This window comes from Salmo trutta, chromosome 13 (genome assembly GCF_901001165.1).
Source record: "Salmo trutta chromosome 13, fSalTru1.1, whole genome shotgun sequence".
Lineage (NCBI taxonomy): Eukaryota > Metazoa > Chordata > Actinopteri > Salmoniformes > Salmonidae > Salmo > Salmo trutta.
The window spans coordinates 17,582,707-17,610,497 of NC_042969.1; the positions used below are offsets into that span (position 1 = coordinate 17,582,707).

The 27,791-nt window shown below is 42.5% G+C and overlaps 5 protein-coding genes across 14 annotated transcripts in view; all 5 read left to right on the forward strand.

Annotated features, from left to right (window-relative positions):
• Window positions 1-27,791, forward strand: part of LOC115205349 (protocadherin gamma-C5) — a 203,381-nt gene that overhangs the window by 107,240 nt on the left and 68,350 nt on the right. Inside the window, exon 1 of one of the 10 annotated variants that reach the window (XM_029771245.1) lies at window positions 12,930-15,837. The exons of 7 other annotated variants lie outside the window; for them this stretch is intronic. In XM_029771245.1, the coding sequence (XP_029627105.1) occupies window positions 13,444-15,837 (2,394 nt within the window). In that variant the 5' untranslated portion in view covers window positions 12,930-13,443. Of the gene's footprint in view, window positions 1-12,929; window positions 15,838-18,545; window positions 20,946-25,076; window positions 27,501-27,791 lie in introns of those variants that run through there. 2 more of the 10 variants (XM_029771241.1, XM_029771240.1) reach the window with 2 other exon arrangements.
• Window positions 61-3,034, forward strand: LOC115204987 (protocadherin beta-16-like). Its single transcript, XM_029770560.1, has 2 exons — window positions 61-2,903; window positions 3,011-3,034. Exons 1-2 carry the CDS (start codon window positions 447-449, stop codon window positions 3,032-3,034), a joined length of 2,481 nt encoding a protein of 826 aa, XP_029626420.1. The 5' UTR covers window positions 61-446.
• LOC115204988 (protocadherin beta-16-like) lies at window positions 5,237-8,023 on the forward strand. Its single transcript, XM_029770561.1, has one exon. It carries the CDS (start codon window positions 5,573-5,575, stop codon window positions 8,021-8,023), a length of 2,451 nt encoding a protein of 816 aa, XP_029626421.1. The 5' UTR covers window positions 5,237-5,572.
• LOC115204989 (protocadherin beta-16-like) lies at window positions 9,977-12,943 on the forward strand. The gene is made up of 2 exons (XM_029770562.1): window positions 9,977-12,726; window positions 12,890-12,943. The coding sequence occupies exons 1-2, from the start codon at window positions 10,333-10,335 to the stop codon at window positions 12,941-12,943; spliced, it is 2,448 nt and encodes an 815-aa protein (XP_029626422.1). The 5' UTR covers window positions 9,977-10,332.
• Window positions 21,202-25,065, forward strand: LOC115205352 (protocadherin beta-16-like). The gene has a single exon (XM_029771250.1). It carries the CDS (start codon window positions 21,782-21,784, stop codon window positions 24,221-24,223), a length of 2,442 nt encoding a protein of 813 aa, XP_029627110.1. The 5' UTR covers window positions 21,202-21,781; the 3' UTR covers window positions 24,224-25,065.

The window sequence follows — 27,791 nt, forward strand, 5'->3', positions numbered from 1 at the left end:
AGCCTATGACATTGTCATGTTTTGAGTTGTAGTGATGAACGTTCATTTATTTAGATTGCAGAAAGTGAAGTGTTTAGCCAGTGGTTTGTATATGGATCAGTTTGGAAAGGAAATTATCCTGTACTGTGTTAAATCATTTCTGAACGGGTTTCTATATTCAAGTGTTTTATGATGTCCGTGTTTCAGACTCTGAGGGCCGCTGTTGATCAGTGAAATAATTTCTGTCCAGTGTTGTCAGTCAGTAGAGTCCCCTCCCCTATCACTGCGCTCTGCCAGAGGAGAGGGAGAGACTCTGCGCTTCATACGACGCGGGGCGCGACAATGAGACATTCGCTCTGATCAATATATTCGAACGAGATAGTGAAAATAAGCTGGAATAAAGCGAAACATCGACTGTTATTTCCTCACCGTTTCTCTCGATCCAGTATAAGGAATATTCGTGCTGGATGTATTATTCGTTGGCTATGGCATCTGAAGGATTCCTTCAACCTAAATGCGCAAAATGGCGTTTGTGTTGTGGACTGCGATGGCAAGTACTTATATTTCTTCCGTATTTCAGTCAAATTGTCAGTGGCCAAATCCGGTATTCCATTCTGGAGGAGATGAAGACAGGCTCTTTTATCGGCAACGTAGCTCAAGACCTGGGGTTAGATTTGAAAAGGCTCCGAGTGGGTCGGGCCCGTATCGTATCCGGAGAAAGCATTCAGTACACAGAGCTGCAGACAGACAAAGGGATTCTAGTCGTGAGTGAGAGAATAGACCGAGAACAGCTTTGTGGCGACGTCACACCGTGTAGCTTTAGCTTTGAAATCATTTTAGAAAATCCAATTGAATTACATCGTGTTACGGTGGAAATATTGGATGTTAACGACCATGCCCCTCTCTTCAAGAACAATCACAGTACATTTGAAATCAGCGAATCCGTCGCTCTAGGATCTCGTTTTGTATTAGAGAGTGCTGAGGATCCGGATGTGGGAGTTAATGGTCTACAAGATTATGTCTTCACTCCTAATGATCATTTTGTTTTGAAACAGCATTCTAACGCAGACGGTAGTAAATATGCTGAGATGGTGCTCCAGAAACCGTTAGACAGAGAGGAGCATCCTCGTCTCTCTTTAAAGCTAATCGCTGTAGACGGTGGAAATCCGCAGAGATCTGGCACAGTAAATATAGATATCTCTGTCCTAGATGCTAATGACAATGCGCCCGTGTTTAACCAGTCAGTGTACAGGGCTACTGTGATGGAAAACGCACTGAAAGGCACCTATATTACCACCGTAAATGCCAGCGATGCAGACAGTTTTTCAAATGGATTACTGACCTATTCTTTTTCAAATTTGAAAGGCAACTTGGCTGATTTATTTGACATTGACAGGACAACTGGCAAGATATCTGTTGCTGGACAGATAGATTTTGAAAAAGACAAGAAATATGAAATTAGAGTTGAGGCTAAAGACCAAGGTGGTTTGACAGATATTGGTAAAGTTGTCATAGAAATAGTTGACATAAATGACAATGCACCTGTTATAAACGTCATGTCTTTCTCCAGCCCTGTGTCTGAAGATGCTCCTCCTGGCACCACGATAGCCGTTATAAACGTTAAAGATGCTGATTCAGAGAGAAACGGACAGGTTAGCTGTTCAGTAGACAAAACACTCCCATTTCAGATCAAATCCTCATTGACAAATTATTATAATTTGATCACTGACTCTGGTTTTGATCGAGAAAAGATGGCCGAATACAATATAACCATAACAGCGACAGATTCTGGTTCGCCTCCACTCTCTAGCATTAGAACAATACACCTTAGAATCTCTGACGTAAACGACAACGCCCCATTGTTTCGTCAGAGCTCATACTCTGCTTACGTCACAGAGAATAACTCTCCTGGAATGTCCATATTTACTGTCAGCGCGCGGGACTCTGACTGGAATCAGAACGCTAGAGTCTCGTACCTCTTGGAGGACACGCAGATCAGTGGAACTCCAGTCTCTACTTATATATCCATAAACTCAGAAACTGGAGTTTTACATGCGGTTCGTTCCTTTGATTATGAACAAATTAAACAGCTTACACTCGTGGTTAAGGCGCAAGACGGAGGCTCTCCTCCACTCAGTAGTAATGTGACTGTCACCATCTTCATCCAAGATCAGAATGACAACGCGCCTCAGGTTCTGTACCCAGTCCAGACTAGCAGCTCTCTGGTGGCTGAAATGGTGCCTCGTTCAGCAGATGTGGGATATCTTGTCACTAAAGTGGTGGCTGTTGATGTGGACTCTGGACAGAATGCCTGGCTCTCCTATAAACTGCAGAAAGCGACAGACAGGGCGCTGTTTGAAGTGGGCTTACAGAATGGAGAAATAAGAACTATACGCCAAGTCACTGATAAAGATGCTGTGAAACAAAGGCTCACTGTTGTAGTGGAGGACAACGGGCAGCCCTCTCGTTCAGCTACAGTCAATGTTAACGTGGCGGTGGCGGACAGCTTCCCTGAAGTGCTCTCGGAGTTCACTGACTTTACGCACGACAAGGACTACAACGACAACCTGACTTTTTACTTAGTCTTGGCTTTAGCTGTAGTCTCATTTCTGTTCATCACATGTTTAGTGGTTATTATATCAGTGAAAATATACAGATGGAGACAGTCTCGCGTCCTCTATCATTCCAATCTCCCTGTTATTCCGTATTATCCACCGCGTTACGCAGACACTTTGGGGACAGGAACTCTACAGCACGTGTACAATTACGAGGTGTGCAGGACGACTGACTCCAGAAAGAGTGACTGTAAGTTCGTCAGACCCTGTAGTCAGAACGTACTGATAATGGACCCCAGTTCTACAGGGACGATGCAGCGGATGCAGAGTGAGCAGAACATCCTGGATGAACCAGACTCTCCAATAGAGGTCTGTTATTTGAATCATCATTTATTTGCCAAAACTATATTTATGTCCAGCTGTATTTGTAAATGCATCATGCATTTGAACTGTTTGAAATCCACAATGTTTACCAGGGAACTTTCCATGGTCAGAAGTAGTGTTTTTTTCTATTGATAGGTAGCTGTTTCAGCACCACGGTCATGGACAGCGGTTCTGTTTTGGTTGCAGCAAAGAGGCTGTATTTGAATGAACCATGTACCATAGTAAAGTTCGAATTGTTCTGCACATAGCCTTTACAGTAGTAAAAATGAGTCAAACATTTTCTCTAATAGTAATTTGATTAAATAATCTTACAGTCTCTTAAGAAAGTTTTCATACCCCTTGACTTATTACACATTTTGTTGTGTTACAGCCTGAATCCTAAATGGATTACATTTGTATTTCTCTCTCACCATTTACACACAATACCCCCTAATGACAAAGTGAAAACGTTTTTATAAGTGTTTGCAAATGTATTGATAATGAAATACAGAAATGGCTAATGTACATAGGCATTCGCTCTCCTGAGTCAATACATTTTAGAATCAGTTTTGGCAGTGGTTACAGCTGTACGTTTCTGGCTAAGTCTCTAAGAGCATTGCACACCTGGATTGTATAATATTTGTACATTAATCTTTAAAAATTATTAAAGTGATGTGAAGTTGGTTGGTGATCATTGCTAGACAGCCATTTTCAAGTCTTGCCAAAGCTTTTCAAGCTGATTTAAGTCAAAATTGTAACTATGCCACACAGGAATTTTCAATGTCGTCTTGGTAAGCAACTTCAGTGTATATTTGGCCTTGTATTTTAAGGTTATTGTCATGCTGAAAGGTGAATTTATCTCCCAGTGTATTTTGGAAAGCAAACTGAACCAGGTTTTACTCTAGGATTATGGCTGTGCTTTGCTCTATTCCTTTTCTTTTTATCCTAAAAAACGTATAGTCCTTGCCGATGACAAGCATACCCATAACATGATGCAGCCACCACCATGTTTGAAAATATGAAGTGTGGTACTCAGTAATGTGTTGTGAAAGGATTTGCCCCAAACATAACGCTTTGTATTCAGTACATAAAGTTAATTTCTTTGCCACATTTTTTTCAATTTTACTTGTTGCAAACAGGATGCATGTTTTCGAATATTTGTATTCTGTACAGGCTTCCTTCTTTTCACTCTGTCAAATAGGTTAGTATTGTGGAGTAACTACTATGTTGATGATCCATCTCGGTGTTCTCCTATCACAGCCGTTAAACTCTGTAACTGTTTTAATGTCGCCATTGGCCTCATTGTGAAATCCCTGAGCAGTTTCCCTCCTCTCCGGCAACTGAGTTAGGAAGAACGCCTGTATCATTGTAGTGACTGGGTGTCATTCAAAGTGTAATTAATAACATCACCATGCTCTAAGAGGTATTCAATTTCATCCTGAATTAATTTAGGCTTTCCATAACAAAGTGTTTGAATACATATTGACTCAAGACATTTCAGCTTTTGATTTTTTTATTAATTTATAAAAATGTCTAAAAACATCATTTCACTTTGACATTATGGGGTATTGTGTGTGTGTAGGCCAGTAAAACAATATCAATTTAATCAATTTTTTATTCAGGCTGTAACATAACAACATTTGGAAAAAGTCAGGGGGTGTGAATACTTTCTGGAGGACTATATATAAATACCATAATGCTGGGTTTAAATTAGCGAAAGTTGCTTTCTGACACAATCTATAGCTTTTTGCTACATGTATTTTGAATGACATTTATAGTCAACGTGCTATCTGGTATCATGTTTTACATCAGTCCTTCCCACATTGGCCTGGATGTTTTGATACAGCCTGCATGAATAAAGCGAAGCCGGTGGAGAAGGGACACCCGAGTGCTGGCATCAGCTCATCGCATCAGCTGAGATTGCACCACGTGGATTCACACTCTACTTTTAACATGGTACTCTATTTCAGTTGACCAGTTCTGCGCACCCTCGATGCTGGATGACGCGCGCAATCTGTGCTCTGGTGTCTTTTGCCACTGCCGGTGTAACTATCTGTTATTCGCTGTGCTTGCTGTTTACTGTTCTCCCACCACCACCCCAGCCTCCACATGTTTGGCTCTGTTTGTGTTCAGTGGGGATATTGGTATAGCATACCATGCTCACTGCCTGTCGTTTTCTCATGTTCATTTGACGCGTTGCTCTGGCTGTGAGCTACCCTGAAGGAGCAGAGCCGATCGCCAAGACCTAATATATTTGTTATCTTTTCTAATGAAAAAAGACGTGGTGTTTCCTTTATGAACTGTGTTGGGTAAAGCACGATAGGCCTGTTCTTGAAGACGCAAACCTTCCCAAATATATTGGAAGGTGTTTATATTTTAAGTATATCTGTTGTTCAGTAGATTGAACTCAGAGGGACGCTGTTGGTCAGTGTGTTGCAGTTTTAGAGCAGATTTGCAGCAGTACCTCCCCCATCATCTCGGTATATTAGAGAGAGAAAGAGCCGCACGCAGAGAACACAGTCTGGGTTACAGAGAACACTAAGCACCGAGACACCGAGCTAAGATTCTTTTGTTCCAGAGATACGGATTATTTGCAGAAAAGTGTGTTATTTTCTGGATTTACATCTAACGGAATATTTCACATTTCTTACGGATTTTATGGTATTTGTCGTTCCATGGTGCCGCGGAAAATGTCTGACAGAACAATGACACGGCAAGTACTGTTGTTTATCTCGGTCCTCTCTCTCAGTTCAGTACACGGGCAGGTCAGTTACTCCATTCCCGAGGAAATGGCGAAAGGCTCTTTAGTCGGTAACATAGCGCAGGATTTGGGTTTAGATATCAAAAGACTGAAATCTGGCAATGCTCGCATACACGTTGGGAGCAGTGCGGAATACATCGAGCTGAATAAAGAAAGGGGAGTCCTCCTTGTCAAAGAGAGAATAGACCGTGAAGCTCTCTGCGGACAGACGACGCCTTGCGCATTGCATTTTCAGATAATTATGGAGAACCCAATAGAATTTTATCGGGTTACTGTTGAGATAACCGATATCAATGATAATGCTCCAGTTTTTCAAATGCACGATATGAAATTTGAGATAAGCGAGTCCGCTATCACGGGGGCAAAATTCGTCTTGGAGAGAGCTTTTGATTCTGATATCGGGTTAAATGGACTCCAAACCTATTCGCTTAATCCAACCGATAATTTTGTTTTAAAACTACAAGGTCAGGCCGATGGAATCAAAAAGGTAGAGATGGTTTTACAGAAGCCTTTAGATCGAGAGAAACAGGAGCAGATATCTTTAGTGTTAACTGCCCTCGATGGAGGAGACCCTCAGATGTCTGGAACAGTGCAGATTCACGTCACTGTGCTAGATGCTAACGATAATGCTCCGGTTTTTACACAGGCAGTATATACGGCGAGTGTTGTAGAGAACTCACAGAAGGGCACTTTATTAACTACAGTTAGTGCCACTGATATAGATCATGGATCAAATGGTTTAGTCACGTATTCTATATCAAGCAGCACAATTGGTATTTTGGACCTATTCGAAATAGACGAGAGTAATGGCGAAGTGCATTTGATTAATGAGGTCGACTATGAAACAGCAAAACATTATCAAATAGACGTGAAAGCGAAAGATCAAGGGGGTCTTACAGATTCCACTAAACTGATAGTCGACATTATCGACGTTAACGACAATAAACCATTAATTGATTTGATGTCAACTTCTAAATCAATACCAGAAAATTCCCCTTCTCAGACAGTCATAGCTGTAATGAGCGTCCACGACCCAGACTCTGATAATAACGGAGTGGTGGACTGTGTTTTAACTGAAAATATTCCCTTTACCATTAAATCTACATCTAATGGCTTCTATAGTCTAGTAACAGACAGTGACTTGGACCGAGAGAGAGCCTCAGTGTATAACATCAGTGTGACGTGCTCTGATGAGGGAGTGCCCTCTCTCTCCAGCAGCGTCACTCTCACCTTACAGATATCAGATGTGAATGACAACGCGCCTGTCTTTGAGAGGAGCTCATATGAGGCCTACATTATAGAAAACAACACACCGGGCCTCTCTATATTCACAGTGAAAGCCAGAGACGCTGACTGGAACCAGAATGCCCGTGTTTCTTACATACTGGACGACTCTTCGGTTAACGGAGTGCCCGTCTCCTCGTATGTGTCCGTTAGTGCTGAAAGTGGAGTCATCCATGCAGTGCGCTCTTTTGACTACGAGCAGATCAAGGATTTCCAGTTCCGCGTAAAATCGCAGGATGGAGGCTCCCCTCCACTCAGTAGCAATGTGACTGTAAAATTAATGATTCAGGACCAGAATGACAACGCGCCGCAGGTTCTGTACCCAGTCCAGACTAGCAGCTCTCTGGTGGCTGAAATGGTGCCTCGTTCAGCAGATGTGGGATATCTTGTCACTAAAGTGGTGGCTGTTGATGTGGACTCTGGACAGAATGCCTGGCTCTCCTATAAACTGCAGAAAGCGACAGACAGGGCGCTGTTTGAAGTGGGCTTACAGAATGGAGAAATAAGAACTATACGCCAAGTCACTGATAAAGATGCTGTGAAACAAAGGCTCACTGTTGTAGTGGAGGACAACGGGCAGCCCTCTCGTTCAGCTACAGTCAATGTTAACGTGGCGGTGGCGGACAGCTTCCCTGAAGTGCTCTCGGAGTTCACTGACTTTACGCACGACAAGGACTACAATGACAACCTGACTTTTTACTTAGTCTTGGCTTTGGCTGTAGTCTCATTTCTGTTCATCACATGTTTAGTGGTTATTATATCAGTGAAAATATACAGATGGAGACAGTCTCGCGTCCTCTATCATTCCAATCTCCCTGTTATTCCGTATTATCCACCGCGTTACGCAGACACTTTGGGGACAGGAACTCTACAGCACGTGTACAATTACGAGGTGTGCAGGACGACTGACTCCAGAAAGAGTGACTGTAAGTTCGTCAGACCCTGTAGTCAGAACGTACTGATAATGGACCCCAGTTCTACAGGGACGATGCAGCGGATGCAGAGTGAGCAGAACATCCTGGATGAACCAGACTCTCCACTAGAGGTCTGTTATATTTTATTCTTAATTTTGTACTCCTAAAATGTTATCTATTTCTATTTATACAGTACCTGTCCAAAGTTTGAACACAGCTACTCATTCAAGGGTTTTTATTTTTTTTACTATTTTCTACATTGTAGAATAATATTGAAGACATCAAAACTATGAAATAACACAGATGGAATCATGTAGTAACCAAAAAAGAGTTAAACAAATTAAAAAATATTTCATTCTTCAAAGTATGCCTTGATGTCATCTTTGCACACTCTTGGCATTCTCTAAACCAGCTTCACATGGAATGCTTTTCCAACAGTCTTGAAGGAGTTTGCACATGCTGAGCACATGTTGGCTGCTTTTCCTTCACTCTGTGATCCAACTCATCCCAAACCATCTCAATTGGTTTGACATCGGGTGATTGTGGAGACCAGGTCATCTGATGCAGCACTCTATCACTCTCCTTCTTGGTCAAATAGCCCTTACACAGCATGGAGGTGTGTTGAGTCACTGTCCTGTTGAAAAACAAATGATAGTCCCGCTAAGCGCAAACCAGAGGAGATGGCGTATCGCTGCAGAATGCTGTGGTAGCCATGCTGTTTAAGTGTGCCTTGAATTCTAAATTAATGACTGACAGTGTCACCAGCAAAGCACCCCCACACCATCACACCACCTCCTCCATGCTTCACGGTGGGAACCACACATGCGGAGATCATATGTTCACCTACTCTACGTCTCACAAAGCCCCAGCAGTCTAATGTCCATTTCTCCTGTTTCTTGGCCCATTCAAGTCTCTTATTTTTATTCATGACCTTTATGTTGTGGTTTCTTTGCAACAATTCAACCATGACAGCCTGATTCACGCAGTTGCCTCTGAGCAGTTGATGTTGAGATGTGTCCGTTACTTGAACTCTGTGAAGCATTTATTTGGGATGCATTTTCTGAGGCTGGTAACTCTAATGAACTCATCCTCTGCAGCAGAGGTAACTCTGGGTCTTCCTTTCCTGTGGTGGTCCTCATGAGAGCCAGTTTCATCATAGCGCTTGATGGTTTTTGCGACTGCACTTGAAGAAACTTACAGGGTTCTTGAAATTTTCCGTATTGACTGACCTACATGTCTTAAAGTAATGATGGACTGTCATTTCTCTTTGCTTATTTGAGCTGTTCTTGCCATAATATGGTATTTTACCAAATAGGATTATCTTCTGTATACCCCCCTACCTTGTCACAACACAACTGATTGGTTCAAACGCATTAAGAAGGAAATAAATTCCACAAATTAACTTTTAATGAGGCACTCGTGTTAATTGAAATGCATTCCAGGAGGCTACATCACGAAGCTGGTTGAGAGAATGCCAAGAGTGCGCAAAGCTGTCAAGGCAAAGAGTGGCTACTTTGAAGAATCTCAAATATACAATATATTTTGATTTGTTTAATACTTTTCTGCTTACTACATGATTCAATATGAGTTATTTTATGGTTTTGATGTCTTCACTATTAATCTACAATGTAGAAAATAGTAAAAATATAGAAAAACCCTCGAATGAGTGTATGTGTCCAAGCTTTTTACTGGTCCTGTATTTTAAAAATGCGTTGTTCAAGTGTAGCCTACCTCCCTGTCAGAAAAGCTCTTCAGTCCATTCTTACTGTACTTTAAGCATCACGGCCATTGGACAGCAGCGCCTTGCACTATATGGTGTGAATTCCAGTGTAGCTGTTTATCGTCGTGAATGGTAAAGAGATACACCCTAATGATGATCAAGCTTGACAATGGATTGTGTGTATTTAATGCACATTTATTCCATTCATTGCAGTAAGTTTCCTTCTGTCGCTGTTAGCCTGTAGTGTAATGTAAAGTTTCGGCCTGGTTCAGACATTCCTTGGACACAACTACCTGACATCATTGTTTATATTTTGCGTGCATACATTGAGCTAGATTATATGTTGATATAGTATACGGTTACTTTATATTAATTATTTTCTCCAGTTTATCCACCCTGACATTTCCAACAATACTGGAGCGTTTTTCTGTCTTTTTATTCAAGTATATTGTCTGTAGTTCAATCCATTAAACTCAGAGGGACGCTGTTGGTCAGTGTGTTGCAGTTTTAGAGCAGATTTGCAACAGTACCTCCCCCATCATCTCGGTATATTAGAGAGAGAAAGAGCCGCACGCAGAGCGCACAGTCTGGGTTACAGAGAACACGAAGCACCGAGACACCGAACTGAGATTCTTTTGTTCTGGAGATACGGATTATTGGCCGAACATGGTGTTATTTTCTGGATTCAAAATTTAAATAACTAGACTATTTTCATAACGGATTATATGGTGCTTGTTGTTTCAGGTTGAAGGAAAAATGTCGGACAGAACAATGACACGGCAAGTACTGTTGTTTATCTCGGTCCTCTCTCTCAGTTCAGTACACGGGCAGGTCAGTTACTCCATTCCCGAGGAAATGGCGAAAGGTTCTTTAGTTGGTAACATAGCGCAGGATTTGGGTTTAGATATCAAAAGACTGAAATCAGGTAAAGCTCGTATTTATACCGGAGACAGCGCAGAGTACATCGAGCTGAATAAAGAAAGGGGAGTTCTCCTCATCAAAGACAGAATAGAGCGTGAAGCTCTCTGCGGACAGACGACGCCTTGCGCTTTACATTTTCAGATTATTCTCGAGAACCCGATGGAATTTTATACAGCTACAGTTGAGATAACTGATGTCAATGACAATTCACCTATTTTTGAGAGGAGTGAAACTAAATATGAAATTAGTGAATCAGCGCTAACGGGGGCTAAATTTGTATTGGAAAGAGCAGTTGATGACGACGTTGGCGTTAATGGCCTTCAGAGCTACTCTCTGAAACCCACTGATAATTTCGTATTGAAAACACTAACTCGTTCAGATGGTGTTAAAAATGTAGAGATGGTTTTACAGAAGCCTCTAGACCGAGAGAAACAGGAGCAGATATCTCTGATATTAACAGCAGTAGATGGAGGAGAGCCTCAGCTATCAGGAACAATGCAGATACTCATCACTGTACTAGACGCCAATGATAATGCGCCCGTTTGTTCTCAGGCAGAGTATAAGGCTAGTGTATCAGAGAACGTATCAAAAGGCACCGTTTTAACAACAATCAGTGCAACTGATGCCGATCAAGGTTCGAACGGAAGAATTACGTATTCTATCCCAAAATCGGGAGCATCCCATCTATTTGAAATTGATCATGTTTACGGTGTGGTAAAATTAAATGGACATATTGACTATGAAAAACGTAAACATTATGAGATAGACGTTCAGGCTACAGACCAGGGAGGTCACTCTGACGCCTGTAAATTAATTATTGAGGTTATAGATACAAATGACAACAAACCATCAATCAATATCATGTCAAAGACGAGTGCCATATCTGAGGACGCTCAACCTGGGACTGTCGTAACAATGATGAACATTCAAGACCCAGATTCTGGTGATAATGGCAGAGTGCAGTGCTCTATTGACGAAAACATACCATTTTCAATTAAATCAACATCGAATAATTTCTTTACTGTTGTAACAGACAGTGACTTGGACCGAGAGAGAGCCTCTGAGTATAACATCAGCGTGACGTGCTCTGATGAGGGAGTGCCCTCTCTCTCCAGCAGCGTCACTCTCACCTTACAGATATCAGATGTGAATGACAACGCGCCTGTCTTTGAGAGGAGCTCATATGAGGCCTACATTATAGAAAACAACACACCGGGCCTCTCTATATTCACAGTGAAAGCCAGAGACGCTGACTGGAACCAGAATGCCCGTGTTTCTTACATACTGGACGACTCCTCGGTTAACGGAGTGCCCGTCTCCTCGTATGTGTCCGTTAGTGCTGATAGTGGAGTAATCCATTCAGTGCGCTCTTTTGACTACGAGCAGATCAAGGATTTCCAGTTCCGTGTAAAAGCGCAGGATGGAGGTTCTCCTCCTCTCAGTAGCAATGTGACTGTGAAATTAATGATCCAGGACCAGAACGACAACTCGCCTCAGGTTCTGTACCCAGTCCAGACTAGCAGCTCTCTGGTGGCTGAAATGGTGCCTCGTTCAGCAGATGTGGGATATCTTGTCACTAAAGTGGTGGCTGTTGATGTGGACTCTGGACAGAATGCCTGGCTCTCCTATAAACTGCAGAAAGCGACAGACAGGGCGCTGTTTGAAGTGGGCTTACAGAATGGAGAAATAAGAACTATACGCCAAGTCACTGATAAAGATGCTGTGAAACAAAGGCTCACTGTTGTAGTGGAGGACAACGGGCAGCCCTCTCGTTCAGCTACAGTCAATGTTAACGTGGCGGTGGCGGACAGCTTCCCTGAAGTGCTCTCGGAGTTCACTGACTTTACGCACGACAAGGACTACAACGACAACCTGACTTTTTACTTAGTCTTGGCTTTAGCTGTAGTCTCATTTCTGTTCATCACATGTTTAGTGGTTATTATATCAGTGAAAATATACAGATGGAGACAGTCTCGCATCCTCTATCATTCCAATCTCCCTGTTATTCCGTATTATCCACCGCGTTACGCAGACACTTTGGGGACAGGAACTCTACAGCACGTGTACAATTACGAGGTGTGCAGGACGACTGACTCCAGAAAGAGTGACTGTAAGTTCATCAGACCCTGTAGTCAGAACGTACTGATAATGGACCCCAGTTCTACAGGGACGATGCAGCGGATGCAGAGTGAGCAGAACATCCTGGATGAACCAGACTCTCCAATAGAGGTCTGTTATATTTTAACTATTATTTTGTCCCTAAAACAATGTTTTTCTTCTGTACGTTTTTAAGACCATCATGTGATTTTTAACTATTCGATATCGAGTCTGCATACCTGGGAATTTACCATGCTTAGAAATCCTCTTCATTCCAGTGATGTGTCCATTTCAGAACCATGGTCGTGGAAAGCGGACCTTTGCAAAGAGGCTGTTTTACAATGTGTAGCCAGTAGTTTCCTGTAAGGAGTTTCAGTCAACGTGTCTTTCGTTAGTACTTGTTGTCCACATCTCATTGACATATTAGTTTATATTTGTCATTCTATGAATTAGCTTATGTGTGTTGATATAACGTTATAGTACTCTGCTTCGTCCGTTGGAGATTCGACCATTCCCAAATATGTTAGATTTATTTTAAAGTGTATCTGTTGTTCAGTAGATTGAACTCAGAGGGACGCTGTTGGTCAGTGTGTTGCAGTTTTAGAGCAGATTTGCAGCAGTACCTCCCCCATCATCTCGGTATATTAGAGAGAGAAAGAGCCGCACGCAGAGCGCACAGTCTGGGTTACAGAGAACACTTAGAACGGAAACATCGAGATGCGTTTCTTTTTTTCGAGAATTATGGATTGTTGAATCATTTTCCTTTGATGTTTTGAACTGTAAACGAATGGAATATTACTGACTTCATTACGGATTATAAGGCGTTTATTGTTTCTTCTTGAAAGGAAAATGTCTGACAGAACAATGACACGGCAAGTACTGTTGTTTATCTCGGTCCTCTCTCTCAGTTCAGTACACGGACAGGTCAGTTACTCCATTCCCGAGGAAATGGCGAAAGGCTCTTTAGTTGGTAACATAGCGCAGGATTTGGGTTTAGATATCAAAAGACTGAAATCAGGCAAAGCTCGTATTTATACCGGAGACAGCGCAGAGTACATCGAGCTGAATAAAGAAAGGGGAGTTCTCCTCATCAAAGACAGAATAGACCGTGAAGCTCTCTGCGGACAGACGACGCCTTGCGCTTTACATTTTCAGATTATTCTAGAGATCCCGATGGAATTTTACACTGTTACCATTGAGATAACTGATACCAATGATAATCCTCCTATTTTTGAAAGGAGTGAAATGAAATGTGAAATTAGTGAGTCCGCTATAGCAGGAGCCAGATTCGTATTGGATAGAGCAACTGATCACGATGTTGGCGTTAATGGCCTTCAGAGCTACTCTCTGAAACCCACTGATAATTTCGTATTGAAAACACTAACTCGTTCAGATGGTGTTAAAAATGTAGAGATGGTTTTACAGAAGCCTCTAGACCGAGAGAAACAGGAGCAGATATCTCTGGTATTAACAGCAGTAGATGGAGGGGAGCCTCAACTATCAGGAACAATGCAGATACTCATCACTGTACTAGACATCAATGACAATGCGCCTGTATGTGCTCAGCCAGAGTATAAGGCTAGTATATCCGAAATTGCTCCAAAAGGAACCGTTTTAACCACAGTAAGCGCATCGGACACCGATGAAGGTGCTAATGGGAGAATTACGTATTCCATTCCAAAATCTGGAGCAGCTCATCTGTTTGAAGTTAATAAAGACAACGGTGTAGTGAATTTAGTTGGGTTTATGGATTATGAAAAAACGAAACATTATCAGATTGATATTGAAGCTAGAGATCAGGGTGGTCTGGCAGATAATTGTAAACTTATTATTGAGGTAACTGATATAAATGATAACGTACCAGCTATTAATTTAATGTCTAAATCAAACGTCATATCCGAAGATGCCAAACCCGGTACAGTTGTAACAATGATTAATATTCAAGACCCAGACTCAGGTGAAAACGGCATGGTGCAATGCGCCATAAATGAAAACATACCCTTTTTGATGAAACCTACCGCGAATAATTTCTTTAGTTTAGTAACAGACAGTGACTTGGACCGAGAGAGAGCCTCAGAGTATAACATCAGTGTGACGTGCTCTGATGAGGGAGTGCCCTCTCTCTCCAGCAGCGTCACTCTCACCTTACAGATATCAGATGTGAATGACAACGCGCCTGTCTTTGAGAGGAGCTCATATGAGGCCTACATTATAGAAAACAACACACCGGGCCTCTCTATATTCACAGTGAAAGCCAGAGACGCTGACTGGAACCAGAATGCCCGTGTTTCTTACATACTGGAGGACTCCTCGGTTAACGGAGTGCCCGTCTCCTCGTATGTGTCCGCTAGTGTTGATAGTGGAGTCATCCATGCAGTACACTCTTTTGACTACGAGCAGATCAAGGATTTCCAGTTCCGTGTAAAAGCGCAGGATGGAGGTTCCCCTCCTCTCAGTAGCAATGTGACTGTGAAAATAATGATTCAGGACCAGAACGACAACACGCCTCAGGTTCTGTACCCAGTCCAGACTAGCAGCTCTCTGGTGGCTGAAATGGTGCCTCGTTCAGCAGATGTGGGATATCTTGTCACTAAAGTGGTGGCTGTTGATGTGGACTCTGGACAGAATGCCTGGCTCTCCTATAAACTGCAGAAAGCGACAGACAGGGCGCTGTTTGAAGTGGGCTTACAGAATGGAGAAATAAGAACTATACGCCAAGTCACTGATAAAGATGCTGTGAAACAAAGGCTCACTGTTGTAGTGGAGGACAACGGGCAGCCCTCTCGTTCAGCTACAGTCAATGTTAACGTGGCGGTGGCGGACAGCTTCCCTGAAGTGCTCTCGGAGTTCACTGACTTTACGCACGACAAGGACTACAATGACAACCTGACTTTTTACTTAGTCTTGGCTTTGGCTGTAGTCTCATTTCTGTTCATCACATGTTTAGTGGTTATTATATCAGTGAAAATATACAGATGGAGACAGTCTCGCGTCCTCTATCATTCCAATCTCCCTGTTATTCCGTATTATCCACCGCGTTACGCAGACACTTTGGGGACAGGAACTCTACAGCACGTGTACAATTACGAGGTGTGCAGGACGACTGACTCCAGAAAGAGTGACTGTAAGTTCGTCAGACCCTGTAGTCAGAACGTACTGATAATGGACCCCAGTTCTACAGGGACGATGCAGCGGATGCAGAGTGAACAGAACATCCTGGATGAACCAGACTCTCCACTAGAGGTCTGTTATATTTGAGTCATTATCCTTCCCCTAAATCAAAAATGTTTAAGCATTGTGTAAATTAGTTTATGTTTTTAATGTTTTATTTGAACTGTTTCTACATCGACTCTGTGTACCTGGGAAGTTTCCATGATCAAAAATGCTCTTCATTCAACTGATATGTGGCCATTTCAGCACCACATTCGTGGTCAGCGCTGCTCTGCAAAGCGGCTGTATTTCAACAAACCCTTTAACATTGTAAAGAATGAATTATACTGGGATATTGCCTAATCTTTGTAAAGAAGAGGCAAACGTTTTCTGTAGTATAAATTGTATTCATAAGTATATATACACATTTTCAGTAGCCTACATAATGCACAGTAATGCCATACTGCTGCTTATAGTTGCAGAAAGTTGCTTTCTGTCCCGGTGATTAGCTTCACGCAAGGTGTATTTTGTTTGACCTTTCTTCTCCAGTTAGTTCTTGTATCATGGTTTACATTTATGGTAAATACATTGGCTTATATGATTTCATGAATTACATTTTATTTTCGTGTCAAATCGCCAGTTTGCAACCCATTGACACAAACAAACAGTACAATAATGTACTGTGATAATTCTTCCGGTGTTCTGTGCAGTTCTCACCGCATAAAGAGTGATACAGAAATCACTACATAGTAGTAAATAAGGTTATCCAAGCAGTAGTTTTATCCCTAGAGCAGGAAAAATGACCAAATAAATAAATAAATATGTAAATAAATAAATTCAGAAAAATGAAACGAAAGGCATTTGAACCAAGTGTGGCACAAAGAGAAGATTCAAGTGTGAGACAGGTCTACACACAATTGATATACATACGTGCCATTTGCTATATAGGAGCTACTTATTTGTATAATGGAATTATAGGTCGCCATTTTCCTTTTTATTCCAGGCTTTATCTAAAAAAAAATCCGCAAACAGAAATACACAATGGACAAAAACCATGTCAGTTTCTCCTCATTTCTCAGCCACATCATTTCAGGGTTTATCTGGTGGGATTTCTGCAATAAGGACAAGCATATATTGTGGTAGAAAGGTCCGTAGAGGATCAAATTCATTTTATTGTCTATTTCTTCGAGGTCACAATAGTTGCATAGCCTTTTCTCTTCCATTTCACCATTATACCGACCTGTTTCAATACGCAGGGGCAATATCCCTGATCTTACCTGGGCACATAGCGATCTCTTGCTTATTGTTCATAATATCTCTCTCACACACGAATTCACCCTTAATCAAACAAAAGGTTTTCAACTTGGGTTTATGATGAATCTCCTCCACTCATTTCTGTTCATATTTCATCATCAGTTGTTTTTTAATAGCGTCTATGTCTCACTTCATTCGGTTTTCGTACAACTGTTCCCAGTCAGACTGTTGGAAAAGGTCAGACATTTCAGTTGCCCAGGCTCCCCCTATGGAGAGATCCCATTGGAAAAACTTTGCTGACTATTCTGGCAATTGATATATCCAACGGTCTATTCCAAAGTCTCACCATACATGCCTTCCATCTCACCTCACAGGGCTCCCAGCCCATATCTAACAGTCTATTCTACAGTCTCACCATACACACCTTCCATCTCACCTCACAGGGTTCCCAGCCCATATCCAACAGTTTATTCTAAAGTCTCACCATACACACCTTCCATCTCACCTCACAGGGTTCCCAGCCCATATCCAAGAGTCTATTCTATAGTCTCACCATACACACCTTCCATCTCACCTCACAGGGTTCCCAGCCCATATCCAACAGTCTATTCTAAAGTCTCACCATACACACCTTCCATCTCACCTCACAGGGTTCCCAGCCCATATCCAACAGTCTATTCTATAGTCTCACCATACACACCTTCCATCTCACCTCACAGGGTTCCCAGCCCATATCCAACAGTCTATTCTAAAGTCTCACCATACACACCTTCCATCTCACCTCACAGGGTTCCCAGCCCATATCCAACAGTCTATTCTATAGTCTCACCATACACACCTTCCATCTCACCTCACAGGGTTCCCAGCCCATGTCCCTAGTTATTGCCAGTATAGATGCAAACATTGTGGGAACCTACAAAATATGTTATGGATTATGTTCGTTTTTGAGATACCTCTTAGCACCCCACATTCCTGCTGAATAGTCAAAAACATGACATACACATACCTGTCTGATACAGTTTGGAATACGTGGCACAATCAATATCTTTTAGTGTTTTTGTTTTTCCTTTAACCCCCCAAAGAGCTCTACTTACTGAGTCGGCCAGGGCAGATGTATAGAAAGGTCATATGTTATTCAATTGCCTACATTACTGGGTTGGGTTAAGCTTGATAGTGCTGTGCTTTATTCCATGGAGACTCACACCTTCCCAAATATATTCTAAGGTGTTTCTTTTTAAGAATATCTGTTGTTCAGTATATTGAACTCTGAGGGACGCTGTTGGTCAGTGTGTTGCAGTTTTAGAGCAGATGTGCAACAGTAACTCCCCCATCATCTCGGTATATTAGAGAGAGAAAGAGCCGCACGCAGAGCGCACAGTCTGGGTTACAGAGAACACTAAGCACGGAGTCACCGAGCTGAGATTATTTTGTTCCCAAAATACGGATTATTGGCATTTTTTGTATTTATTGTTGGACATACATCTGAAGGAATCATACTGTTCTCTTATCGGATTATAAAGCGCATGTTGTTTCATGTTGAAGGAAAAATGTCGGACAGAACAATGACACGGCAAGTACTGTTGTTTATCTCGGTCCTCTCTCTCAGTTCAGTACACGGGCAGGTCAGTTACTCCATTCCCGAGGAAATGGCGAAAGGCTCTTTAGTCGGTAACATAGCGCAGGATTTAGGTTTAGATATCAAAAGACTGAAATCAGGTAAAGCTCGTATTTATACCGGAGACAGCGCAGAGTACATCGAGCTGAATAAAGAAAGGGGAGTTCTCCTCATCAAAGAGAGAATAGACCGTGAAGCTCTCTGCGGACAGACGACGCCTTGCGCTTTACATTTTCAGATTATTCTCGAGAACCCGATGGAATTTTATTCCATTACTGTTGAGGTAACTGATGTCAATGACAACCCACCGGTTTTCAAGAAAAGTGATATCAGGTTTAGAATTAGCGAGTCAGCTCTGACGGGAGCTAAATTCATTTTGGAGCGAGCTATAGATCCAGACGTTGGCATTAATGGCCTCCAAAGCTATTCTCTCAGTTCAAATGTTCATTTTGCACTAAAACTGCAAAATCAGCCAGGTGGTGGTAAAAATGTCGAAATGATTTTACAGAAGTCTCTAGATCGAGAAAAAAAAGAGCAAATATCAATCGTGTTAACAGCAATGGATGGAGGAGAGCCTCAGATGTCTGGTACTGCACAGATACAAGTCACCGTGTTAGACGCCAATGACAATGCCCCAGTTTTTACGCAGCCGATTTACAGAGCTACAATTACTGAGAATGCACAGAAAGGTACAGTTGTTACTAAGGTCAGTGCACACGATGCTGATCAGGATACTAATGGCAAAATAACATACTCAGTAACAAATACACAGGACGATTTTCCTGAAATGTTTGAAATTAATTATGTTGATGGTGAAGTTATATTAACTGGGGAAATAGACTATGAAAAAGCTCACCATTATCAGATACATATACAAGCCAGTGATGACGGTGGGCTGACTGATTCATGTAAAATAATTCTGGACGTCATTGATATAAATGACAACAAACCAGATATCAATATTATGTCCAAGACTAACGTCATAACAGAAGATTCTAAACCCGGTACCGTAGTAACTATGATTAATGTACAAGACCCAGACTCAGGTGAAAATGGTCAAGTCCAGTGTTCGATAAACGATAATATTCCATTTACAATTAAATCAACATCGAATAATTTCTATAGTTTAGTAACAGACAGTGACTTGGACCGAGAGAGAGCCTCTGAGTATAACATCAGCGTGACGTGCTCTGATGAGGGAGTGCCCTCTCTCTCCAGCAGCGTCACTCTCACCTTACAGATATCAGATGTGAATGACAACGCGCCTGTCTTTGAGAAGAGCTCATATGAGGCCTACATTATAGAAAACAACACACCGGGCCTCTCTATATTCACAGTGAAAGCCAGAGACGCTGACTGGAACCAGAATGCCCGTGTTTCTTACATACTGGAGGACTCTTCGGTTAACGGAGTGCCCGTCTCCTCGTATGTGTCCGTTAGTGCTGAAAGTGGAGTCATCCATGCAGTGCGCTCTTTTGACTACGAGCAGATCAAGGATTTCCAGTTCCGTGTAAAAGCGCAGGACAGAGGTTCCCCTCCTCTCAGTAGCAATGTGACTGTAAAATTAATGATTCAGGACCAGAACGACAACGCGCCTCAGGTTCTGTACCCAGTCCAGACTAGCAGCTCTCTGGTGGCTGAAATGGTGCCTCGTTCAGCAGATGTGGGATATCTTGTCACTAAAGTGGTGGCTGTTGATGTGGACTCTGGACAGAATGCCTGGCTCTCCTATAAACTGCAGAAAGCGACAGACAGGGCGCTGTTTGAAGTGGGCTTACAGAATGGAGAAATAAGAACTATACGCCAAGTCACTGATAAAGATGCTGTGAAACAAAGGCTCACTGTTGTAGTGGAGGACAACGGGCAGCCCTCTCGTTCAGCTACAGTCAATGTTAACGTGGCGGTGGCGGACAGCTTCCCTGAAGTGCTCTCGGAGTTCACTGACTTTACGCACGACAAGGACTACAACGATAACCTGACTTTTTACTTAGTCTTGGCTTTGGCTGTAGTCTCATTTCTGTTCATCACATGTTTAGTGGTTATTATATCAGTGAAAATATACAGATGGAGACAGTCTCGCGTCCTCTATCATTCCAATCTCCCTGTTATTCCGTATTATCCACCGCGTTACGCAGACACTTTGGGGACAGGAACTCTACAGCACGTGTACAATTACGAGGTGTGCAGGACGACTGACTCCAGAAAGAGTGACTGTAAGTTCGTCAGACCCTGTAGTCAGAACGTACTGATAATGGACCCCAGTTCTACAGGGAAGATGCAGCGGATGCAGAGTGAGCAGAACATCCTGGATGAACCAGACTCTCCACTAGAGGTCTGTTATATTTGAATCATTATCTTTTCCCTAAAACTATTCTAATTGTTTTAAATCGAGTTTGTATTTCGGGGAACATTTCATCATGAGAAATTCTCCTCATTCCACTAATATGCTTTTCAGCACCATGGTAATGGAAAGCGGTGCTTTGCAAAGAGGCTGTATTTCAATGGACCCTATTTAATAGTACAGAGTAAATCGTTCTGGATATTGCCTAACGCTTGTAAAAGTGAGGAAAACGGTTTATGCAACATGAATTTGATTGATACGTTTATTTTACTTGCAGTACACAATACACATTATACCATACTGCTGGTTTTAGACTGCTGAAACTTGCTTTCTGTCAACATGTAGCCTACAGATTCATGCAAGGTGTATTTTGTATGGCATTTGTTGTCCACATATTTCTGGCATCTTGATTTACAATTCTCCTCAATACATTGCCCCTGATGTGTTGATACAGCTTACATGAGATGGCTAAAGCGTTATAGCACTGTGCTTCATTCCATGGAGATTCACACCTTCCCAGACATGTCGGAAGATGTTGGCTTTTTTAAAGTGTATCTGTTGTACAGTAGATTGAACTCAGAGGGACGCTGTTGGTCAGTGTGTTGCAGTTTTAGAGCAGATTTGCAACAGTACCTCCCCCATCATCTCGGTATATTAGAGAGAGAAAGAGCCGCATGCAGAGGCCATTGTCCGGGTTACAGAGAACACTAAGCACGGAGCTGATATTATTTTCTACCAGAGACAGACCTACGGATTGTTGAGTCATTTTACTTGGATTTTTTGAACATCAATGGAATAGAATATCACAGACCTCTTTACGGATTATAATGTCCTTGTTTCAGGTTGAAGGGAAAATGTCTGACAGAACAATGACACGGCAAGTACTGTTGTTTATCTCGGTCCTCTCTCTCAGTTCAGTACACGGGCAGGTCAGTTACTCCATTCCCGAGGAAATGGCGAAAGGCTCTTTAGTCGGTGACATAGCGCAGGATTTGGGTTTAGATATCAACAGACTGAAATCAGGTAAAGCTCGTATTTATACCGGAGACAGCGCAGAGTACATCGAGCTGAATAAAGAAAGGGGAGTTCTCTTCATCAAAGAGAAAATAGACCGTGAAGCGCTTTGTGAACAGACAACGCCTTGCGCACTACATTTTCAGATTATTCTAGAGAACCCGATGGAATTTTATAGTATTACGGTTGAAATTACAGACATTAATGATAACCCTCCAACCTTTGAAAAAAACGAAATCAAATTCAAAATCAGTGAGTCTGCAGTCAATGGAGCAAAATTCGTGTTAGAGAGAGCAATGGATCTTGACGTCGGTATCAATGGCCTCCAAAGCTATACGTTGAAACCAACCGATAATTTCGCTCTGAAATTGGTTAATCAAGCCGATGGGAATAAGAAGGTTGAGATGGTTTTACAGAAAGCTCTAGATCGAGAGAAGCATGAGGATGTTACTTTAGTGTTGACAGCTGTGGATGGTGGCGAGCCGCGTATGTCAGGGACAATGCAAATACTCATCACCGTACTGGACGCTAATGATAATGCGCCTATTTTTACTCAGGAGTATTACAAAGCATCTGTAACTGAGAATGCCCCAAAAGGTACAATTATAACTTCAGTCAGCGCATCAGATGCAGATCATGGCTCAAACGGTAAAATAACGTATTCAATTACAAACACCTTAGATTATGTTCGTGGAATTATTGAAGTAAACGAGGACAACGGCGAGATTAGATTGATTGGAAATATTGATTATGAAAAGACACGGAATTTTCAGATCAATTTAAGGGCAAGTGATGACGGAGGACTTACAGATTCATGCAAAGTGATAGTTGAAGTAGTTGACACCAATGATAATAAGCCTAATATTAACATTATGTCTAAATCCAACGTGATCTCCGAAGATGCCAAAGCTGGTACTGTCGTAACTATGATCAATATTCAAGACCCAGACTCAGGTGAAAATGGGAAAGTCAAATGTTCCATCAATGAAAACATTCCATTTGCGATTAAATCCTCGTCGAATAATTTCTATAGTTTAGTAACAGACAGTGACTTGGACCGAGAGAGAGCCTCTGAGTATAACATCAGTGTGACGTGCTCTGATGAGGGAGTGCCCTCTCTCTCCAGCAGCGTCACTCTCACCTTACAGATATCAGATGTGAATGACAACGCGCCTGTCTTTGAGAGGAGCTCATATGAGGCCTACATTATAGAAAACAGCACACCGGGCCTCTCTATATTCACAGTGAAAGCCAGAGACGCTGACTGGAACCAGAATGCCCGTGTTTCTTACATACTGGACGACTCCTCGGTTAACGGAGTGCCCGTCTCCTCGTATGTGTCCGTTAGTGTTGATAGTGGAGTCATCCATGCAGTGCGCTCTTTTGACTACGAGCAGATCAAGGATTTCCAGTTCCGTGTAAAAGCGCAGGATGGAGGCTCTCCTCCTCTCAGTAGTAATGTGACTGTGAATATAATGATCCAGGACCAGAACGACAACGCGCCTCAGGTTCTGTACCCAGTCCAGACTAGCAGCTCTCTGGTGGCTGAAATGGTGCCTCGTTCAGCAGATGTGGGATATCTTGTCACTAAAGTGGTGGCTGTTGATGTGGACTCTGGACAGAATGCCTGGCTCTCCTATAAACTGCAGAAAGCGACAGACAGGGCGCTGTTTGAAGTGGGCTTACAGAATGGAGAAATAAGAACTATACGCCAAGTCACTGATAAAGATGCTGTGAAACAAAGGCTCACTGTTGTAGTGGAGGACAACGGGCAGCCCTCTCGTTCAGCTACAGTCAATGTTAACGTGGCGGTGGCGGACAGCTTCCCTGAAGTGCTCTCGGAGTTCACTGACTTTACGCACGACAAGGACTACAATGACAACCTGACTTTTTACTTAGTCTTGGCTTTAGCTGTAGTCTCATTTCTGTTCATCACATGTTTAGTGGTTATTATATCAGTGAAAATATACAGATGGAGACAGTCTCGCGTCCTCTATCATTCCAATCTCCCTGTTATTCCGTATTATCCACCGCGTTACGCAGACACTTTGGGGACAGGAACTCTACAGCACGTGTACAATTACGAGGTGTGCAGGACGACTGACTCCAGAAAGAGTGACTGTAAGTTCGTCCGACCCAGTAGTCAGAACGTACTGATAATGGACCCCAGTTCTACAGGGACGTTGCAGCGGATGCAGCGCGAGCAGAACATCCTGGATGAACCAGACTCTCCACTAGAGGTCTGTTATATTTGAGTCATTATCCTTCCCTTTAATCTAAGGTTGAACTGTGACATGTACATTTGTAACTTTTTCTTGCGATTTTAGCTGTTTCTAAATCTTGTCTTTATAGGTGCGAAGGTTCCGTGGTCAGAAATGCTCTGAATTCCACTGATATGTGGCCATTTCAGCACCACGGTCGTGAACAGCGCTGTTCTCCAAAGCGGCTGTATTGCAAAACCCCTATAACATAGTAAATAGGGAATTATACAGGGATATTGCCTAACCTTTGTAAAGATGAGCAAACGTTTTCTGTACTAAAAATTGGATTCATAAGTATATACACGTTTTCTGTATCCTACATAATGCACAGTAATACCTTAGTGCTGGTTATAGTTGCATAGTTTAGCGTAACGTGTATTTTGTTTTATATTTCTTGTCCACATACTACTGGCATCATGGTTTACATGTATCCTACATACATTGGCTGAAATGTGTTAATATAGCCTTCATTACTGGGTTGGGTTAAGTTTGATGGTGCTATGCTTTATTCCATGGAGACTCACACCTTCCCAAATATATTGGAAGATGTTTCCTTTTTAAGTATATCTGTTGTTCAGTAGATTGAACTCTGAGGGACGCTGTTGGTCAGTGTGTTGCAGTTTTAGAGCAGATTTGCAGCAGTACCTCCCCCATCATCTCGGTATATTAGAGAGAGAAAGAGCCGCACGCAGAGAACACAGTCTGGGTTACAGAGAACACGAAGCACCGAGACACCGAGCTGAGATTCTTTTGTTCTGGAGATACGGATTATTGGTAGAACATTTTGTTATTTTCTCGGTTTATATCTGAAGGAAATATACTATTCTCACAACGGATTTTATGGTGTTTGTTGTTTCATGTTGAAGGGAAAATGTCTGACAGAACAATGACACGGCAAGTACTGTTGTTTATCTCGGTCCTCTCTCTCAGTTCAGTACACGGGCAGGTCAGTTACTCCATTCCCGAGGAAATGGCGAAAGGTTCTTTAGTTGGTAACATAGCGCAGGATTTGGGTTTAGATATCAAAAGACTGAAATCAGGTAAAGCTCGTATTTATACCGGAGACAGCGCAGAGTACATCGAGCTGAATAAAGAAAGGGGAGTTCTCCTCATCAAAGAGAAAATAGACCGTGAAGCTCTCTGCGGACAGACGACGCCTTGCGCTTTACATTTTCAGATTATTCTAGAGAACCCGATGGAATTTTATAGTATTACCGTTGAAATAACAGATATTAATGATAATGCGCCCAGTTTCGAAAAAAATGAAATGAAATTCAAAATCAGTGAGTCTGCTGTGACAGGGGCTAAATTCTTATTAGAGAGGGCAATGGATTCTGATGTTGGCGTTAACGGCCTAAAGAGCTATTCCCTTACGCAAACCGACCATTTTGCCCTAAAACTAAAAGATCAGCCAGATGGAGGGAAAATGGTTGAAATGGTTCTACAGAAGCCTCTCGATCGAGAAAAAGAGGAGGAGATTTCCCTTGTATTAACAGCTACGGATGGGGGCTATTCTCAGATGTCTGGGACTGCACAGATCCATATCATTGTGCTGGACGCCAACGACAATGCCCCTGTCTTTACACAGCCGATATACAAGGCTACCATTACTGAGAATGCCCCTAAAGGATCCGTTGTAGCAGCAGTAAGCGCATTTGACGCTGATAAAGGCGCACATTCTAAGATAACATATTCAATTTCAAACACAATTGCTGATGTGCGAGACATTTTTGAAATAAATGAGTTCGACGGACGTTTGAAAGTAAAAGAAAATGTTGACTATGAAAAGGCCCGTCACTATCAGATACATGTTCAGGCCAGTGATGACGGTGGGCTGACTGATTCATGTAAAATAATTCTTGACGTCATTGATATAAATGATAACAAACCAGCTATCAATATTATGTCCAAGACTAACGTCATAACAGAAGATTCTAAACCCGGTACCGTAGTAACTATGATTAATGTACAAGACCCAGACTCAGGTGAAAATGGTCAAGTCCAGTGTTCGATAAACGATAATATTCCATTTACAATTAAATCAACGACGAATAATTTCTTTACTGTAGTAACAGACAGTGACTTGGACCGAGAGAGAGCCTCAGAGTATAACATCAGTGTGACGTGCTCTGATGAGGGAGTGCCCTCTCTCTCCAGCAGCGTCACTCTCACCTTACAGATATCAGATGTGAATGACAACGCGCCTGTCTTTGAGAGGAGCTCATATGAGGCCTACATTATAGAAAACAACACACCGGGCCTCTCTATATTCACAGTGAAAGCCAGAGACGCTGACTGGAACCAGAATGCCCGTGTTTCTTACATACTGGACGACTCCTCGGTTAACGGAGTGCCCGTCTCCTCGTATGTGTCCGTTAGTGCTGATAGTGGAGTCATCCATGCAGTGCGCTCTTTTGACTACGAGCAGATCAAGGATTTCCAGTTCCGGGTAAAAGCGCAGGATGGAGGCTCTCCTCCTCTCAGTAGCAATGTGACTGTGAAAATAATGATCCAGGACCAGAACGACAACGCGCCTCAGGTTCTGTACCCAGTCCAGACTAGCAGCTCTCTGGTGGCTGAAATGGTGCCTCGTTCAGCAGATTTGGGATATCTTGTCACTAAAGTGGTGGCTGTTGATGTGGACTCTGGACAGAATGCCTGGCTCTCCTATAAACTGCAGAAAGCGACAGACAGGGCGCTGTTTGAAGTGGGCTTACAGAATGGAGAAATAAGAACTATACGCCAAGTCACTGATAAAGATGCTGTGAAACAAAGGCTCACTGTTGTAGTGGAGGACAACGGGCAGCCCTCTCGTTCAGCTACAGTCAATATTAACGTGGCGGTGGCGGACAGCTTCCCTGAAGTGCTCTCGGAGTTCACTGACTTTACGCACGACAAGGACTACAATGACAACCTGACTTTTTACTTAGTCTTGGCTTTGGCTGTAGTCTCATTTCTGTTCATCACATGTTTAGTGGTTATTATATCAGTGAAAATATACAGATGGAGACAGTCTCGCGTCCTCTATCATTCCAATCTCCCTGTTATTCCGTATTATCCACCGCGTTACGCAGACACTTTGGGGACAGGAACTCTACAGCACGTGTACAATTACGAGGTGTGCAGGACGACTGACTCCAGAAAGAGTGACTGTAAGTTCGTCAGACCCTGTAGTCAGAACGTACTGATAATGGACCCCAGTTCTACAGGGACGATGCAGCGGATGCAGAATGAGCAGAACATCCTGGATGAACCAGACTCTCCAATAGAGGTCTGTTATTTGAATCATCATTTTTTTGCCAAAACTATATTCATGTCCAGCTGTATTTGTAAATGCATCATGCATTTGAACTGTTTGAAATCCACAATGTTTACCAGGGAACTTTCCATGGTCAGAAGTAGTGTTTTTTTCTATTGATAGGTAGCTGTTTCAGCACCACGGTCATGGACAGCGGTTCTGTTTTGGTTGCAGCAAAGAGGCTGTATTTGAATGAACCATGTACCATAGTAAAGTTCGAATTGTTCTGCACATAGCCTTTACAGTAGTAAAAATGAGTCAAAC

Bases quoted from the DNA above. Each gene is read 5' to 3' on its own strand.
- LOC115204987 (XM_029770560.1), top strand. From the start codon at position 447: ATGTATTATTCGTTGGCTATGGCATCTGAAGGATTCCTTCAACCTAAA. The intron at 2,904-3,010 runs GTCTGTTATTTG...AATGTTTACCAG, and splicing joins AACCAGACTCTCCAATAGAG to GGAACTTTCCATGGTCAGAA.
- LOC115204989 (XM_029770562.1), top strand. From the start codon at position 10,333: ATGTCGGACAGAACAATGACACGGCAAGTACTGTTGTTTATCTCGGTC. The intron at 12,727-12,889 runs GTCTGTTATATT...TGTCCATTTCAG, and splicing joins AACCAGACTCTCCAATAGAG to AACCATGGTCGTGGAAAGCG.
- LOC115204988 (XM_029770561.1), top strand. From the start codon at position 5,573: ATGGTGCCGCGGAAAATGTCTGACAGAACAATGACACGGCAAGTACTG.
- LOC115205352 (XM_029771250.1), top strand. From the start codon at position 21,782: ATGTCCTTGTTTCAGGTTGAAGGGAAAATGTCTGACAGAACAATGACA.